Source organism: Salvelinus sp. IW2-2015, linkage group LG18 (assembly GCF_002910315.2).
Source record: "Salvelinus sp. IW2-2015 linkage group LG18, ASM291031v2, whole genome shotgun sequence".
NCBI lineage: Eukaryota > Metazoa > Chordata > Actinopteri > Salmoniformes > Salmonidae > Salvelinus > Salvelinus sp. IW2-2015.
The window spans coordinates 15352983-15372851 of record NC_036858.1 but is presented as its reverse complement, the minus strand read 5'-3'; the positions used below and the strand labels follow the sequence as shown (position 1 = coordinate 15372851).

The window sequence follows — 19869 nt, the reverse complement described above, 5'->3', positions numbered from 1 at the left end:
AGCCAATCAGCATTCAGGGCTCGAACCACCCAGTTTATAATAAACTATAATTCCAAATGGTAGCACATAGTGACTCTTTCCACTTTGTCCTATTGAAGCACACAGGCTGATGGAGGATGATGATGAAGTATTTACAGCCACATCCATGTATGATTTGTTTTTACCTTCCAACATAAATCAATTCATACATTTATGAGATAAAAATATAGAAATGTAGTGTTCAGCAGTTATCAAACTATACATGTTAACTAGTTCACTGGTTCGAATCCCTAAACCGACTAGGTGAAAAATCTGTACAAGGTGCACCTGTGTAATGATCATGCTGTTTCATCAGCTTCTTGATATGCCACACCTGTCAGGTGGATGGATTATCTTGGCAAAGGAGAAACACTCACTCACTTGAGAGAAATAAGACTTTTGTGCGTATGGAAAATGTGTAGGATTTATTTTTCAGCTCACATGGGACGAACACTTCACATGTTTCGATTTTTGTTCAATGTAGACTGAATAGGTATCCAAATTGAAAGAATGATTTGGTGCAGTGAACAAGTGACTGAATTTGTTTGTTGTAATCAGTCAATTGAAAATGTTAGATTTGAATCATGAGCCTTTTTGATGATCTGTTTTGAGTTGTGAAAATGTACCACATGCTTGTGAAAATTGCACCAATGTGATTGACTTAAAAACAAAAAGTTTAATCTTGCTAATTTCTTCTGTATGTTGAGATTTTTATTTAAATATATTCACATGTACATAATGTTTAAGCATATATTGCATGTAATCATTCACTGGCTATGTTCAGGAGAATTCAGCACACTTCACATTCACGTAGGTACTTTTTTAAATCATTGTGTTAGAATACTCAATGCTGCTTGTGTTTTCAATAAATGTCCATTTTAGCCTATCAATTTCTAAATCGCAATTCAAATGATTCATGGAGGATTCGATTTTTACTTGACATTTATTGACAATGTATAAAAACATGTAAATAGATAAACCCATAGTATTGTCATTTGGTTTTCATGTATCACAAAGCGTGATAAAATAAAATATTTTTTTGTCAATCCAGTAGCACCTATTTTCACAAACTGTTATAATAAGGGACCGAACCAACCTCCTATTAAACCCAAATGTCAACAACCATTTTATACAAACATGTCCATTGTCCTCAGTCTGAAACGCCGTCATTCCCGGAGGAATGCGAGAAATAAATGCCGATAATGGCAGCTCTGGATTTCTCGGCGTAGCTAGGCACCTCCACCACCGGCACCTGGTGATTCTCGGCCGGGTGCATGGTCTCTAGCACGGTACCGTTGAGCGCAGGCACCGAAAACTTCTTAGCGATGTTATGCAGGACGCAGCAGGCCTTGATGATCTCAGCCTTCTTGTCCAGACTGTTCTGCTGCACGTGGCCCAGATTGGCCAGGCACCTGAAGCGCCTCTTCACCAAGGTGATGGTCCTCTGGAGGACCGAGTGGATCATGCCGTGGGCTGCATTGAACCGCCGATCCGCCTTCTCTTTGGCTGGCGAAACGGTCGTCAGGAGGTGTCTGCTCAACGCATAGCCTTTTCCGGCTTTGTGGGATCAAAAAAAAAAAAGAGGCAAGTATGAACATTGGTGAATCACAACAGACTTTTTTAACACTGACGGAGTGACCCACCTAAAGTCAGACCACTGTTTATGGTCTAACTCACTCAGAACTGTTCCAGACCACCGCCAACTTACCTGATTTCAGCTTGTTGATTGTTTAAAACGGATGTTAGTACTGGGCTGAAACAGCCTGTACACTTAATAGAGCTCCAGGACCAGGAGTTGGAGACCCTTCATAACAGGGGTGGCTAGTGGGTCTGCACAGTATTTCTAGTCATAAGAAATGTATAAAACACATTCCTGTGTAGAATTAGCTTACCAATGATCCAATGCGTCCCATGTGCTCCATGCTTTAGTTGCTGGGCAATATCCGACATATCCCATATGGTTTGCTCTGGTGTGCTGCCAACGCAGCAGTTTTCAACACTCATTAAATTCCCTTCACAATCGCAAATGACTTGGGTCATGACGGTGTGGTTATCCATTGTGTTCCGAAAAGCTTCCTTGTCGTGCTGAGGTGGTCTCACCTTGACATGCATGCATCCCACCATGCCCATGGAGGTCGGAATCCCGCATATTTTCTTGATCTCGTGTGCCACATTTGCTCGTTCCTCACCATTCGCCGGGAAAGTGATAAACTCCCTGACCATACCAGACAACACTTTGGAGACATTGTTGATGACTTCGTGAATCTCCATTTGCTCCATTTGAATCATATCTACGACTTTGGTTGACAAAATACCATTTACGTAATAGTCCAGTGCCACTATCACCATTTCATCGACGGAAGGTCCATTCATTTGCTGGAGCGTGGCTTTCATCCGGAGCCTGACGCAATCCGTGATGAAACTTATGCAAGGTCTAGTTAAACGGAACCTCTCAAATAAATAATCATCATTGGAATCGCCCAAGTAGTTTTTCTGTGGCTCTGGGAAGTTGTTTGCCTCGGCCTCTTCGTCGTCCTCGTAGAGTTCTGCTTGAGCAGCTAACCACACAGCGGGAGCAAAAGCCATGTCTAGGCTAGACTAACAGGCAAATGTTTGCAGAGAAACAACCCGTGTTGGATGCTCGGCATGGAATTAGAACATCCCGGCTAGATACTTATCTAAGTCCTAAACATGTCACATTTCATTCATGTTAAGCTTCAAATACACACGTTTCTTTGCACCGAACGATTGTAAACAATGAAAAACCTGGTGGAGGAAGGAAGGAAGTAAATCTTCTTCATTGGTGGACATGGTCGTAAAGCAGTTTAAAGGGGTAGACCCAATGGGYACACCGCCATCTGTGGGCTGGAGGGCTCGAGAAGCCTTTGCTACAAATGTACAGTATGACATGTATTTTACAGACTCTCAAAATAATGTATTGATAAAATCAGTGGTGGGAAAAAGTACTGAATTCTCATACTTAAGTAAAAGTAAAGATACCTTAATAGAAAATGACTAAAGTAAAAATAAAAGTCACCCAGTAAAATACTACTTGAGTAAAAGTTTAAAAGTATCTGGTTTTAGATGTACTTAAGTACAGTGGTGGAAAAATTACTAATTTAGTAAGTAAATGCTATACATAAAMTTCCGTATAGCAAGCAAACCAGATGGCACGATTTTCTTATGTTTTTAATGTACAGACTGCCAGGGGCACACTCCAACATTTAATTGACAAATGCTGTATTTATGGTTAGTGAATCCACCAGATCAGAAGCAGTAGGGGTGACAACGCGTTACATGAAGTGGACCATATTGATGTCCTACCTGAGCATTCGAAATGTAACGAGTACTTTTGGGTATCAGGGAAAATGTATAATGTCTAATAGGAGTAAAAAGTACATATTTTCTTTACTTACTTACTTTACACCACTATATATCATATATTGTATTCCCAAATTCAGAATATCACCTTTAAATGAAAATATGGCAAACCTTATCATTTCCCTCTCAATACATCAAAACCAAAATCAATATGTAAGAATGAGATGTAGCGTGCCTCGCCGTTCTGAGTAGATATAGACCCCTTTCCAGTACACGGCACACTGACCGACTATTGGGGGCAGTAAGAAAGCCATCGTCATCTACGCCTTTTCAACATAGCCTAGATTTACGTTTTTATTACTCCTAAAAAAAACTGTTTTGGGTTCTCATATGCTTATGTTTTGATTCTTGCATGAACAGTCCCTAAGATTATATTCGGTTGTGATCTTTGCAAAATAAATGATTTGCGATGATGATACAAACATTATATTAAGCAGGACATTCAGACGAGCCTTAAAATGTCATTCTAATCCTGCCGTTCTATAAGAACTCCCCTTTGTTCTGCCACTAACTTGCGCGGATCGCCCTCATGCGGCAATGTTTGCAAACACAGAAAGGGGTCTATATATGCCACCTACAGGTATGGATCAGATTTGGCCCCGTCATTTCATTACAAAGACACATAAATCACCTGCATTATGAACCTCAAAAACTTCCAATACCGGAATTCTTTATTTTCATTAGATGGCCTAATATAACTACGTACTCCAATATTTACTAGTAGCCTACCTTATTAAGGTATGCATGATACCCTCCGAAATGCTTTGTTAAAAGGCCCAGTGCAGCTGTTATTATGCTGATTTCAAATATTTCTGGGTAACTATTAAGTACCTTACCACATTTCCATCCAGGTTTTATGCGAGTAAAGTCGTACTGTATAAAATAAATCACGACAGCTCTGATGGAAACAGGAAGTTTCGGTACAATTTTATAAATTCCGAAAGAACATTTGTTCGTTCGACATGTTGGGATCTTTTTTGTGTCGGTAAAATGTATTATGCGAGAAATGGCGGTGGAAACGCCTTTATTACCAAATATTGATATAATAACCATGATATCGAAGTAAACTTGGAGTCACGCAATGACATACTGTGTGGTCCTCCCACTACGACTCAGGAAACCATGCAGTTTATTAGGCTGCAGATGAAATAAGTTCTGATGAACTTCACAGGGTGGGGAAAGTGCACGGTGATCTTGATGCACATTTCCAAGGGTCTTATTCTGGTGACATGATGATCGATGCTTGACTGCCGTTTGACAAATAAAAATATTCTTGCTCATATCTATAGTAATCTCATCATGTAGACCAGCCTACCCGCACTGTATCTGCGAACTGTTGACTAGGGCGCACGCACCAAAACTAGAGTAGGCACATTTGCTATATAAGGCAACAGTTTTTGGGGGGACAAAACTATCAGTAGAGTTAAAAATGTGACGGAAACACATTGAATTCTAGATTTTTATTTGGTACGTTTAAACCTAAGTGAAAAAGTTAATTTTGTGGACAAAACGTCATCACGCACATATTTTTATTCGCAAATTATCCGTTTGGTGGAAACACCACAAAAATGTGCACATTTTTTATGCAGATTTTAGAAATGGCTTTTTAGCAAGAAACAAAACAATTTAGAAGGTCCTGTTTAGACTTTATTTTCAACCAGCAACTATCGGGAAATAACACTGGTATAAAACAGAGAACATTTTAAATTTTGACTGCACTGGGCCTTTCAATTTCCCCCCCTAATATATATAGGCCTAAGGGTCACCTTGACCCACAACTGAAATTCCAGCAATTGCGCTAAGCTAAACAATATGCTACCTTCAACTTCTTCCAAACTGCACACACTCAGAGACATAAAAATTATATCCATGAGTTCATCTGACTCTGGTTAAGTAGGAAAAATGGCTTAATTCAGAAAATCCCGGACTATCCCTTTAAGCCTCCATCACTGTAACGGCAGCGAGGAGGTGTAGCAGGGATTGGACCAACACGCAGTGTAGCCAGTGCTCAACATGTTTAATTAAACGATAAACAGAGAACACTTACAAATACAAAATAACAAAAAGTGGCAAACCGATACAGTCCTAGCTRGTGCAGAGAAAACACAGAGACAGGAAACAACCACCCACAAACCCCAACACAAAACAAGCCACCTATATATGATTCCCAATCAGAGACAACACAAAACATCTGCCTCTGATTGAGAACCATATTAGGCCAAACATAGAAACAGTTCAAACTAGACACACAACATAGAATGCCCACCCAGCTCACGTCCTGACCAACACTAAAACAAGCAAAACACACAAGAACTATGGTCAGAACGTGACAATCACGAAGAAAAATATTTCACCTTTATTGATTACCAACATGAACACTGGACTATCACGTTTCAACATAACTGGAACCTGAAATTTGTATTTTGTGTGTTCTGCCTGAAATTAGTCATTCATCTTAAGGATTGTTTGTGTTTATAGATAATAACATACTCAAACAGAAACAACACAAAAACAACACACCCACAACAGCTGATACACACCACAACATGTCCACACCTGTCCATGAACACACAAAAAGACACAGTAGCCTCTCCTTTCAATACACATATACATATCGAAATCCAACACGATTATGTCTGTTTGGAAATGTCAATGTAAGTTTTCCAGGTTTTTGCTTAATTTGTTTAAACACGGAATCTATTTGAGTGTAACAACATAGTGCAGCCCTCCAGTTCGTTAGTGACATTGATGACGCTTTCCAATTTATAGCTATACATGTTTTTTTTGCTGCAATTAGACCTAAAGTTACAAAACTTTCTTTGATATTGGTCACCAATATTTACATTTCCCAATGTACATAATCATAGAGATGGATGGTTATAAATTCCTAGACACAAGGATATGATCGCACAGACTTTATCCCAAATGGTGTCAGTTTGTCACAGGAGCACAGCATATGTAATAGGGTTCCTTTAAAAAGAAAATCTCCAACAGAGATATGACATTTCTGGGTGCTTTGTACACTTTCTTGTAGGAGTGTAGTAAAAGGTATTTTAAAATGCAATAATGTATTTTTAAGGTTGTAGGAGCAAATACACAATACAGTATAGTTGAAGTCGAAAGTTTACATACACTTAGGTTGGAGTCATTAAAACTCGTTTTCAACCACTCCACAAATTTCTTGTTAACAAATTATAGTTTTGGCAAGTCGGTTAGGACATCTACTATGTGCATGACACAAGTCATTTTTCCAACAATTGTTTACAGACAGATTATTTCACTTATAATTCACTGTATCACAATTCCAGTGGGTCAGAAGTTTACATACACTAAGTTGACTGTGCCTTTAAACAGCTTGGAAAATTCCAGAAAATGATGTCATGGCTTTAGAAGCGTCTGATAGGCTAATTGACATCATTTGAGTCAATTGAAGGTGTACCTGTGGATGTATTTCAAGGCCTACCTTCAAACTCATTGCCTCTTTGCTTGACATCATGGGAAAATCAAAAGAAAAAAATTGTAGACCTGTACAAGTCTGGTTCATCCTTGGGAGCAATTTCCAAACGCTTGAAGGTACCACGTTCATCTGTACAAACAATAGTACGCAAGTATAAACACCATGGGACCATGCAGCTGTCATACCGCCCAGGAAGGAGACGCGTTCTGTCTCCTAGAGATGAACGTACTTTGGTGCGAAAAGTGCAAATCAATCCCAGAACAACAGCAAAGGACCTTGGGGAGATGCTGGAGGAAACAGGTACAAAAGTATCTATATCCACAGTAAAACGAGTCCTATATCAACATGAAGGCCGCTCAGCAAGGAAGAAGTCACTGCTCCAAAACCGCCATCAAAAAGCCAGACTACGGTTTGCAACTGCACATGGGGACAAAGATCGTACTTTTTGGAGAAATGTCCTCTGGTCTGATGAAACAAAAATAGAACTGTTTGGCCATAATTACCATCATTATGTTTGGAGGAAAAAAGGGGATGCTTGCAAGCTGAAGAACACCATCCCAACCGTGAAGTACGGGGGTGGCATCATCATGTTGTGGGGGTGCTTTTCTGCAGGAGGGACTGGTGCACTTCACAAAATAGATTACATCATGAGGGAGGAAAATTATGTGGATATATTGAAGCAACATCTCAAGACATCTGTCAGGAAGTTAAAGCTTGGTCGCAAATGGGTCTTCCAAATGGACAATGACCACAAGCATACTTCCAAAGTTGTGGCAAAATGGCTTAAGGACAACAAAGTCACGGTATTGGAGTGTCCATCACAAAGCCCTGACCTCAATCCCATAGAAAATTTGTGGGCAGAACTAAAAAAGCATGTGCGAGCAAGGAGGCCTACAAACCTGACTCCGTTACACCAGCTCTGTCAGGAGGAATAGGACAAAATTCACCCAACTTATTGTGTGAAGCTTGTGGAAGGCCACCCTAAATGTTTGCCTTAAGTTAAACAATTTAAAGGCAATGCTACCAAATACTAAATGAGTGTATGTAAACTTCTGACCCACTGGAAATGTGATGAAAGAAATAAAAGCTGAAATAAATCCTTCTCTCTACTATTATTCTGACATTTCACATTCTTAAAATAAAGTGGTGATCCTAACTGACCTAAGACAGGGAATTTTTACTAGGATTAGATGTCAGGAGTTGTAAAAAACGGAGTTTAAATGTATTTGGCTAAGGTGTATGTAAACCTCCGACTTCAACTGTATATACAAAAGTACAGTATGTGACCATTAGTGAATTGGCAACATATAACCTATTAATAATGTATAATTTGTCCTGCTATTTGTCCTGGTATTTACAAATGGGTTGACATCCATGTCTTGAATAATCTAAGTCTAGCAAATAGTCTGTACAGTGCCGTGAAAAAGTATGTGTCCCCTTTCTGATTTTCTTTATTTTAGTATATTTTTGATACTGAATGTTATCAGATCTTCAACCAAAACCTAATATTAGATTAAGGGAACCTGAGTATATACATTTGATTTAATAAACAAAGTTATACAACAACCCAATTCCTCTGTGTGAAAAAGTAATTGCCCCCTTACACTCAGTAACTGGTTGTGCCACCTTTAGCTGCAATGACTGCAACCAAATGCTTCCTGTAGTTGTTKATTAGTCTCTCACGTCACTGTGGAGGAATTTTGGMCCACTCTTCCATTCAGAACTGCTTTAACGAAGCAACAGTTGTGTGTTTTCAAGCATCAAGTGCTCGTTTCAAGTCCTGCCTCAACATCTCAATTGGGATTAGGTCCGGACTTTGACTAGGCCATTCCATAACTTCAAATGTGTTGCTTTTGAACTATTTTCATGTAGACTTCAATGTGTTTTGGATCATTGTCTTCCTGCACGACCCAGCTACGCTTCAGCTTCAGCTCACAGACGGATGGCCTGATATTCTCCTGTAGAATTCTCTGATACAGAGCAGAATTCATGGTTCCTTCTATTAAGGCAAGTCGTCCAGGTCCTGAGGCAGTAAAGCATCCCCAAACCATCACACTACCACCACCATGCCTCAGCGTTGGTATGAGGATCTTACTGTGGAATGCAGTGTTTGGTTTTCGCCAGACATAATGGAACCCATCTCATTCAAAAGGTTGACTCAAATTAGCCAAAAAAGCACCTTGAAGCACCTGGAGGATCATCAAGGCTTGGAAGAATGTTCTATGGACAAATGAGTCATAAGTATAACTTTTTGGATGAAATGGGTCCCAATATGCCAATATCAATTTAATCAAGATATTAGTGTTTTCTTTACATCATTTTTTTTTCTCCCATCCTCCAATTTGCCATAACAGAGTAAAATCCCAATTAAATCCATTTTATTTCCACTTTGTAACTGTAACCCCAAAATATGTGAAGAAGTCTAAGGGGGGTGAATACGTTAAATAGGCACTGTAATCGTTTGTTTGGATTTCAATAAGAACTTCCCAGCTTTCTTCATCAGCTTGTTGGTCCTCCCCAAAAATTTATTTTACACGATCGAACAGAATTCAGACCAAAGCATTGCTTTAGACATGATATGTGATGCCTGTTATTTACACTTGGGAACATTATGCTAGAATAGAACAGTATAGAATAATATAACAGATCAGAAAATTCATATATGAGATTAACATCGAATATAATCAAATGGAATAGAATAGATTTATATCATTTAAATGATATCATTCTATTCTACCAGGCCCCAAATACATTGTGCTGGCTTACCTGAGGTCTTCAGCACCCAAGTTAGGGTCCTCCGTATGGGTCCATGAGGTCCCTCATCCGCTATAAACACTGTCTGAAGTATCATCCACCTACTGTACGCATCATCCGCGATGTGACAAACGTTTGGCCTCAGTACACATGCAGCGCTTAACATGGCCAGATGATGTCTCCACGAGCCAAGATGGTATGTCGCTCGTCATAGACAGTCCTCCACAGAGACAGAGGTTGAATCACACCAACTGCTATCAGCCCCCATGGTGACAGTAGTCAAGTATAGCAGAGAAGCATGGAGGATAGATTTATTTCAATACTATTTCTGCAGTGCCATTCAGCATACCTTTGAGATGCTGACAGAGAGAAACACGTGCGTTCTCCACCCCTAACAAATCAGAAGCAATATGGCAGATAGGTCCGTCAATGTTTATATGAATTGTTCATTTAGTTGAACTGTAACCAAATACAACCAGGTGAGATGTTTGATGCACAAAACGTTTTCTTCTGGTTATGAGGTGTGCCAATGAGTAGGATGTGTCATACATTGCATATGTATATTGCACAGTATACTTATGCCAAGAAGTCAAGTGTACCAAAATGATATAACACAACTTTGAATTAGTCACCTACTTCGTAAGTAAATAGGCTATATAACATGCCAATCAAAGAGAGGGCGCAAACACGTTTTAGTAAGATATCATTGATTCATACATTTTCAAAAGCATTTACAAATGCATAGGTTCATTTACTGCATTGACCAAACCTATAGGATGATACAGATGGAAGATATTCCATTCTAATCAGAGATATTCAGTGTTGTTGTGCTGTTATGTAACAAACTACTACTGTAGGTTGTGTTTCCATTTCTAGATCCCGCTCCACTCCCCCTTTTAACTATCTTTCTTTCTCCGTGGTCTGCATGCTGCTTTCAGCTATCCTCTTGCCCCCCTCATATCACGACGTGTGTGTGTGTGTGTGTGTGTGTGTGTGTGTGCCAGCGAACATGTAAATGTGTGAGTAAAATGTTAAATACAGGTTACTTTTCGGCTATAGGCCTATTTACACGGACGCTTTCATAGTCGTGAGCCCATTGTCTTCTTCTTGGTTGAATTTTTTTCTTCAAAGAAAGGTCATTGCAATCGTATCACAAGTTAGCCTCTATATTCATTTGGGTCCCCCCCCACCCTCTCCCTTATTCTCTAACCCGCCCACATGTGTCATCGGGAGAAAAAAAAAGGGGGGGGGGGGGGGGACAGTGGAGAAGGTGACGCTCCTCCAAGCAAACAGAGAGACAGAAACGTGCGCGCGAAGAAATAGGGAGAGGAGTTGTCTACAGGCTATACAATATCTCCATTGTGACATTGGGAGGAGGAGATCTAGAAAGAATTGAATGGTAGCTACACCCTGCGCGTAGAAGCGTAGTCACTATAGGAAAGACGGGGAATTATTTTTTGGGCAATAACAGAGGTGGGAGAGGGGCATCGAAACCGAGAAAAAAATAGCCTGAGACAGTTTCTTTGTAAATTCTGATTCGTTGAATGCGAGAGAGTAATATAATGTCGTCAGCATGATCTTAGGTAGAAGTAATAAGCGACAATAACGATAACTAAACGTCATTTTCAACAACAGACACTCCTATTTTGTCTCATTATTATTATTCGGAAAGAGACCCTGTCATCTGAAAGCCGACAGGACACTGCATGGATATTTTCTCTGAAACCATACAACAACAACAAAAAAAACGACCTTACAAAGAAAACTACATTTTGATTGATCTTGTGAGTTAATGTGCGTGTTCTTGCACGCACGCACGCACACGAAACGAACCCGAAACAAAAGCAAGTGAGTATTGATCGTGTGTGTGTATTTGTGAATTGATGTCATGTATTAAACACTATTTATTAGCAAATCATCTAGCCTTACCGGCCAAAAATAAAGGCAGAGCGTCTACGTTCAACAGGTATTGTTCTCTCCACTGTCAGACCTAATGCAAACGAGGGGTGTTTTTATTCAATAACAAGGTGAGCAATCAGTAAATCAGTACTATGTGTTCAAATAGCTAAACATAAAGCTCACCACTGGGTTAACATATTAGTATTCTACTAACTTAGTGATAGTGTTACATAGCCCCCACACTCTTACTTACACTTTGATATATGTCAGATTATAACCTAACATTGCACATATGAGGTGGGCGTTTCCCCACCTAGACCGGTAAGTAGGTCTTTATAGTTACATGTCTCTTAAAGGGATGTGTTTTTGTCTGAGTGTGGGTGTGCCTGTCCGTCTGTTGTTTTGCTAGTGTGTTTGAGTGTCCGTGTCATTCAGTGTGTGTGCATGTGTAAATGGGTAGCACAGGGGAAGTGTCAAGGCCTGAAATGGAGGTTTGATATAGCTCTGTTGGGGGGGGGGGGGGGACGACAGGAAGGAAGGATGTGCATGGCATCTAAGGGACCACCTAATACAGGAAGTCAATAGTGTCAGTTTGATGTCTAGACTAGATGCTCTTTCTTCTTTAAACACTCTTCGTCCTATCCAGTCACATCATCAATAGTTGGATCATTTTGTCAAGTTGACCAACCAACGATCCATCCACATTTTTYACTCCATTGTTTCTGTGTGCACAAAGTCTGTCCTCTGTCTTCAGTTCTGCATATCGCTCTCTTTCCTAGTAGTAAACTTTCTTTGATTCATGAGCGTATGTAGGCTCTTTTTGTGCTTGGGCTACCATCTGACTTCTGCACTTTCTGGACTCTTCATGTTGCCTCCTCTGCTTTCCCCCCTTTGTATTATCAATCTACAGCTGCATCTATAGATATAGAGGGTAACCCAGAAAACCTCTTTCTACTTTTAGAACAACGAGATGTATCAAAGGTTTATATTCGTGTATATATATAACGTTGATATAATACTGTATAACTTGGTATACCCAATTTACAGTCTATGTTATACAATTATTTATAAATTTACTAGACATATAGGTAATAGATCCAACAATACGTAACAGACCAGAAGTATAATCCATCAACTAACTGTGATTGTATTACATATATTACTCCAGGCTATGTTCTAACTAACTACCTCTTCAACTCTTATCTATATCCAACTCAAACAATAGATCTCCATCTTTCCCACGTTTCTTCACCCTTCCTAAATCTGTCTCATCTCCAGCTCTAACCGGGGTCGTGTTCATTAGGTGTGTTCGTTCACAACGGGAAATGTGGGTTTCTCACTKGACAAACCCAAGTCGTTTTCTGCCATTTGGTGCCTAATGAACGTGACCCAAATCTATCTCAAATGCCTCTCTAACTCAATCCCAAAACCATCACATAACCCCACATATCTCCTCCTAACTCTAACCTGTCTCTTTTTCATTAAATCATAACTTTATCCCTCACCTTTAACTCTTAACATGTGCAATTTCTCTCCCGTACTTCTCTCCGTTAACTTCTCTCTATTTTACTCCTTTACTGCTTTTCCCATCCCTGACTTCAATGGTTAAACTTCACATCTCATTTCTCATTTCTTCACCTCCCCTCTCTTTAGTAGCCTATAATCATCAGACGGTTCAAAGGTCAGGGCCCATATTCATTAAGAGCCTCAGAGGATCAGTTTAGCCTTTTAAACCATAATTAATACAATTTATATGGACTGGGACGGACGGACGGACGGGGGGACGACGACGACGACATAATCCTAGATCAGCACTCCTACTCCCAGACATTTTTTAAATACAGACCCAGGGCCCCCGAGCGGTAATGTACGACTCCTCATTCCATTCCTAAATGTGACTCACACTGTGTCCCCCATCACTCCACCTTAGGCTTCTAATGGTTGTAATGAGCCATGAATGCCAGTGTCATTAATTAAAAAACKGACCAGATTTAATGTCGTGAGGGACAGATGAGGTACAGGGTTCAAAGTTCAAACTCTACKGTCATTATGCTCATTTCTTAGCATGGGGGTGGGGGGGTCCTATAATGTTTTGGTTGGATATAACTCTGGTGTACATGATCCTCCAATTGTATCCCTTGTTGTTGAGCTGTGGGTTAATGAGATAATGGCTCAGTGGGTTTGTAAGGGCATGGAGCTAGCAACRCCTGTGGGTTTTATTCCCGGATGGGCCACATATACCGAATATAAATGTCACTGTCAATGTCCACAGTTCTGTAAGTTGCTTTGGATAAAAGCACCCCTGCGAAATGACGACAGTTAATGTTTAAACTGGTAACAGCACCGTATCCTTCTCCCTTTTCTCTCTGTCACACCTGGGTTGTGTTCATTAGGCCACACCGTAAGGAAACGAAGACAAGCGTTTGTTATTGGATACGTTCAAATAGTACCACCTCGTTTTACTCAGTTTCAGAGCGCTTTCTTCCATTTCGATCCTACTGAACATGACCAAGACTCTGTTTGGCATATTCTTAATGCCCTTTGGACTGTTACTGGTGTGTTATCCTCTTACCCACCAAGGGGTGCTATAACATYCTCTCTCCATATAGAATGCTTCGGTATTCTTACTCCCCAGTCCCTACACATTTACTATGGCACGCTAAATGTGTCCACCCACTAGACTTTGCCGTTATTTATTTCATTGAACCTTTACTTATGCAGGGAAGTCCCATTGAGACCAATGCCTATTTCGCAAGGGAGCCCTGCTTCACAGAGAGCCGCAAACAATGCAAAGTACACGGTGAGGAACTAGTGACATAATTATTTGTGACACAATTATTAGGGTGCTACAGAATGCTAGGCTTATATTTCTATGAGCTAGACACTGTGGACTTGACCCCTAGCTTTGGGCAGCACTATGTCTGAAGGACAATTGGTCAGCATCATGTTGATGCAGAGTTTGGACTTCGGGATTTGGATTCCGTTGCTGTCCGCTTGAATAGTGCTGAATCTCTAATTGCTGCTGTTACCGCTTATTTGTTTACGTCGAAACCTCCCACACAAGACTAAGTCACCACACCCTTTCTGAAGGACATTTGGCTCAGCACCCAAAGGGCTTTTGCTCAGCTCCGTTTCTAAATGTCCAATCCTCTATTTCAGCTTCTCCGTCCTTTGTCCCTGGGTCTATTCCTGAATCAAGCTCATATATTAATCATTCATTTCCAGCCTGCTAAAGAGGAGATAACCACTGTTCAGGGTATCTTTCAAAATGGAGTCTTTCATTACAAAACAAAGCCTGAAGGGTTGAAGAGGAGTTATCCTTTGGAGGGTGATTTAGTTTTATCAATATGCACTAGAACCACTGCCCTAGGGGCTCGGGGCTCCTCTGATGCTGTGGTTCTACATGGGGATTGGTCATGAGTGGCGCACCCCTGAGGTTGCTGCACTGGTGTCGCCGGGTAGATAAGCTAGGGCCTCTGGGAGATTTCCCAGAGTCCATTTCCCTCATGCACGGTTAATTGATTGTCTTTTTTAATGCACAGTTGGTTAGGGAATTGGTCGTTGGTATAAGCTAGCCTGATCGTTCCTTACGATGCCCTTGTCTCAGTGTACCTTGGCTTTGTGTTTCTTTGCTAATCCCGTGACCCATTGCATACTCTGAAAAAGGTTCTACCTTAAACGATAAAGCATTCTTCGGCTTGTCCCTGTATCTTTTCACTCAACAAACAACCCTTTTTTTCTTTCATCAGCCCTTGTCTCTGTCAAAGACTCCTTTTTTCTAAGTGTATATTACTCTCTCTCTCTCTCTCTCTCTCTCTCTCTCTCTCTCTCTCTCTCTCTCGTTTGTTTCTCTTGTTCTTCTCTCATCTCCTTTCTTCTGCTCACTCCGGTCTTCTCCCGCCAGTGCTTTCTTGTCCTTTCAACAAATTCATTCATACTGTCTCTCATCTCTTGTTTCCCCCAAATACTACCCACACACCGCTCTCTTGCTTCTCCGATAGTAGAATAGCAGAATGTAGAGTTCCACCATTAAACACAAAGACAGTCGGAGGGAGAGGACATCATACGGTGACACTGCACTAAAAGGGGAGGTGACTGCAGTACTTTCCTCTTGCTGCAGTGCCTACATTTCTCCTGATGGTGTCTCACCAGTACTGGGGAGTGTGAGGGAGATGGAAAAGTGGGGGAGGGTAAAGATGTAGAGAGAGAACAGCGAGAAACCTTGTGGTACATCCTTTGATGAGGAGATGGGTGGTGGAGGAAAAAAATCCACACACACACACCAGCCCACAGCCCACCTTCTCCCTTGCGCTTCAGCATAGTTGTACACATACATGTCTGTCTTTCTCTCCCCTCATTATTCCTCTTACCCATCTTCTGTCCCTCCTTCCCTCCCTCCTCTTAATGTACTCTGTCTGTCACCCCCTCCTCCCACCCTGCTGTATATCCCCACTAAGTGTTGTCCCGCTCCCTCGTTACCCCTCCCTCTCTCTCTCTCCTTCCTCACTTCCATTCAGATGCTTTACAGGCATTACCAAACCCCTGCAAGATTGCTCCCTCTTCTATCTCATCACCTTTTCTCTCCTCCTCTCCCTCTCCCTCATCCTCCGCTCTTCTCATCCCCTGCCCTTTATCATCTCTCTCTCTTTCCCCTCCCTCTTTTTATTGCCTCTCTTTCATGTTTCCCATCATTGTTCATATAATTCTATTCCATCCCTCTCTCTCCTCCATCCATCCCACCTTCTCACACAAATGACTCTCACGTCACCTCTACCTCCCCTGCCTTATCCTCACTTTCCCTTTCTTCTCCTTCCATTCCTTTTTCTACCAACCCCCTCCTCTTCCACCGCCTCTCTCTCCTCCTTCTATCACACTCTCTCTCGTTCTCTCTGTGAATTGGGAAAGGGTTTTGCTTTTTCCGCCAACCACRACGCTCATGTTCCGCGCAGTCAGCACTCCTACCAAATTCCTCCCTGCTTCTCTCCTCCTCTCCCTTGCTCTCTGCTTTTCCTCTCTCTCACAGTCTTCTCCCCTCCCCCTGTTCCTTTCTGCTGGTACCTCACAGTCGATGCGCCCCATAATCCCGCGCTCCCTCCCCCTCTTGCTGCAGTGTTTCTGCTAATATATATTAGCGTCAGTGCAGCCATCGTGCACGAGCAGTGCACTCTCTCTTTCTCTACCTCTTTCTTTCTCTCTATTTTTACCTCATCGTTGACCTCCCCTTCTCTCTCATTCCAAGTTCATTATGATTAAGCAGCGTTTTTCCCTTAAATCGTTGACTTCATATTTTTTTGCAATGCTTTTGAATGCTTTTGTATGCAGTGCTCACACTCAGCCAGGTGAGCCTGTGTGTGTGTGTGCGTGCGTGCGTAAGTGTGTGTGTACGTTTGTGAAGGGGAGAAGTAGCTGTGGAGCGCAGGACACGGTGGCCAGGGCAGGTATAGCTCTGAGATAAAGAAAGAGCCCCCTCCTTCGCTTTACTCTTGATCACCTTCATCTCTACCACTCTTTCTCTCCAGTTATTTTGTCTGTCCGTCTCTCTCTCTCTGTCCCTCGCTTTTCTCCCCCCATTTGAGCACAAGTTCTTCTTCCTCCCCATAGCCCCCCCCCCCCCYYYYTTTTTTGTTGCAGTTGAGAGGTGCGTAGCTACTTCAATATACTGCGCTCCAAACACTGGCCAGCGTCTTGAGACGAAACTCATCAAAAGTCACCCAATTATCTTGTTAACACGAAGCCCAGACCTACTATATACATTTTCCTTTGACAATGAGCATTGAGCATTTATCTCAAGTACTTATAATGTTTAAACATAGGTAATCACTTCCACAGGAAAGGTTTATTGATGTTCTAGTAAAGTTGCTTTCTATTCCGTCATTAATTCTCTTGAATGGTTACATTACTTTAATTAGAACGCTAAAATCAATATGTTCTCCCCATATGGTTGTATTGCGGAGAAAACATATTGGCTGGATAGGGTTTAGCATTTAGCAATGTTGACAACTTGTTGTTGTTCATGTAGGCTATTAATTATGACCAAATAGTAACTAAATAAACCCCAACTCTACATAAAGTATTTTTTTTTACTGCATTTTGAAGAATAGGGATTTAAAAAGTAATCATTGCTCTATGCAGATAGTTCAAGATTCTTTGTCCCCCACCCCCCACCCCTTGGACTTTGGGTGCACTAGAGTTGAGTAAAGCCCCTATCCGATTCCATGCATAGGAAAACAGCAGTGCCTGCTGTCCATGGTGCTGAAATGTTATCTCTCAATAATACCTTGGACTACGCAGATAGTTCCAGATTTATACTCCCCCCACCTTGGGGTTTGGGTGCAGTAGAGCCCCTATCCCGTCCCATGCATAGGAAAACAGCAGTGTCTGCTGTCCATGGTGCTGAAATGTTATCCCTCAACAACACATTGATCTATCTATGCAGGTTTWAAAAAATATATAATTCCCCCCTTGGACTTTGGGTGCACTAGAGTCAACTAGAACCCCTATTCCGTCCCATGCATAGGAAAACAGCAATGTCTGCTGTCTATGGTGCTGAAATGTGATCCCTCAACAATACATTGGTCTATCTATTCCATGCAGATAGTTTAAGATTCTCTATTTCCCCCCCTCTGTGGGTGCAGTAGAGACTCTATCCCGTCCCATGCAGTGCTGCTGTCCATGGTGCTGAAATCTGATCGCTTAATTAACAATAGAAGTGCTTCTCTGCTGGAATCTCCCTCAGTTCTAAGATGACTGTTGGTTAGATCTCATTACTGGGTTTCTTTTCTGGTTCATTTGTCAAAATAAGCCATTTCAAGTTATTTAATGTATCTTTCTTTCTTGCTTCAACTCTCCTATATCTTTATATCGTCCTTTGAAATAGTCAATTTCTAACTGCAAGACATGCAGTAAACACACAAAAAAAAGCACTGATATGATTTTGCAGTGTTCTTAAATTCAAAGTGCTCCTGGCATTTTTTGTTGAGCAAGCAATATCAGGAGTACTGCAGTGAAGAATAGTGCCAAGTTTTACTTGGGCAGTCAAGACTAAGGAATTGGAATCCTGTCTTACCTATCTATTACTCTACTACTACTTATTATTAGAGTTCTGTGACRTATACATACATACTCTGTCCCCAAATCAGTGTATCTTAAGTATCTAATGTCCTGTCAGTCTCTAATCCCTCTAAGTACTGTTCTCAGACCTGTGCTTATATCTGTCCCATATGCTGCCAGTCCATCCCATGCAGCAGCCTCTGATAGTTGGTAAACCTTACCTGAGTGGAGGCTCTCTTGAATTCTGGAATCTTTATATCTAGATAATGTTTCATACAAAACACAAAACTAGAAAGAAATGAGCAGAAAACAGTCCAAATAGAAAAAAAGATTGAAAACAAGTTCCAAGTTAAAGATGCACTTTGGAAATTTCTTAAAAGTTGTTTGTGCGGTTGAGAAAGTAGACGTACATGCTGAAGACAAGACATTGACAATGTGGTGAAGAGAAAAAAATGCATCAAGCTAAATGTAAATGGTTTGAGAAAAAAAGTCCCCAAAGAAATGAACAGGTGATAAAATAGTAAAGAGCAAAGTGAGAGACTTTTTGAGAAAGAAAGAACAAAATGAGGGGAGAAAGGAAGGAAAGTACGAGTGAGGAAGAAAGAACGCTCAAGTAAAATGCAGTGAAGAAAAATAAGGAAAAGAGAAGAGGAGTACTGAGATGGGATGAGATAGGGACACTGAGAAAGGAAAGAGAGAGTGTGAGATGAGGAGGAAACTGAAGTCCAGATTCCCCTTGAATGAAATGTGAGCCCCTTATGCGGAATATGAGATTGAGGGAACAAGGGAGAGAGAGAGAGAGCAAGAGAGGGGAAGGGAGGGCTAGAGATTGAGAGAGCGCTGGAGAGGGGGTAGGACGAGGAAGAGGGGGAGGAAAGGGGCGTATTCCATTAGAATAGAAAAGGAGGTAAACAACACACATATGGTTTACAGTATGCGGAGGCTTTGCATTGAAGAACACCTTTTCAGAAGGAAATGGATTCTACACTGACAATGCACTGCAATGGGGGATGTGCTAACCTAGCGAGGGGCAGGAGAGAAAGCAAATAATTCTGGCTTTTTACTGCAGTGGAATTCATTCACTTGTATAGCGCACTCTCTCTCCCTCTGCCTGGCACTCATCCTCTCTCTCTCTCTCGCTCTCTGTCTCTCTCTCCCTCTTTCCCTGCTTCTCAATCTCTCTTTCTCTCTCTGCCTCTCTCTGCCTTTATCTCTCTCTCTCCCTACCTCTCATTCTCTCTCTGCCTCTCATCCTCTCTCTATCTCTCCCTGCCTCTGTCTCTGTCTCTCTCTGTCTCGCTCTCTCTCTC

At 41.3% G+C, this 19869-nt stretch overlaps 1 protein-coding gene across 1 annotated transcript; it reads right to left on the bottom strand.

The window, feature by feature from the left end:
- Positions 1–942: 942 nt before the first annotated feature.
- Positions 943–2770, bottom strand: si:dkey-197c15.6 (putative nuclease HARBI1). Its single transcript, XM_024008681.3, has 2 exons — positions 1911–2770; positions 943–1575 (listed from the first exon to the last, which is right to left on the bottom strand). Exons 1-2 carry the CDS (start codon positions 2602–2604, stop codon positions 1169–1171), a joined length of 1101 nt encoding a protein of 366 aa, XP_023864449.1. The 5' UTR covers positions 2605–2770; the 3' UTR covers positions 943–1168.
- Positions 2771–19869: the final 17099 nt, after the last annotated feature.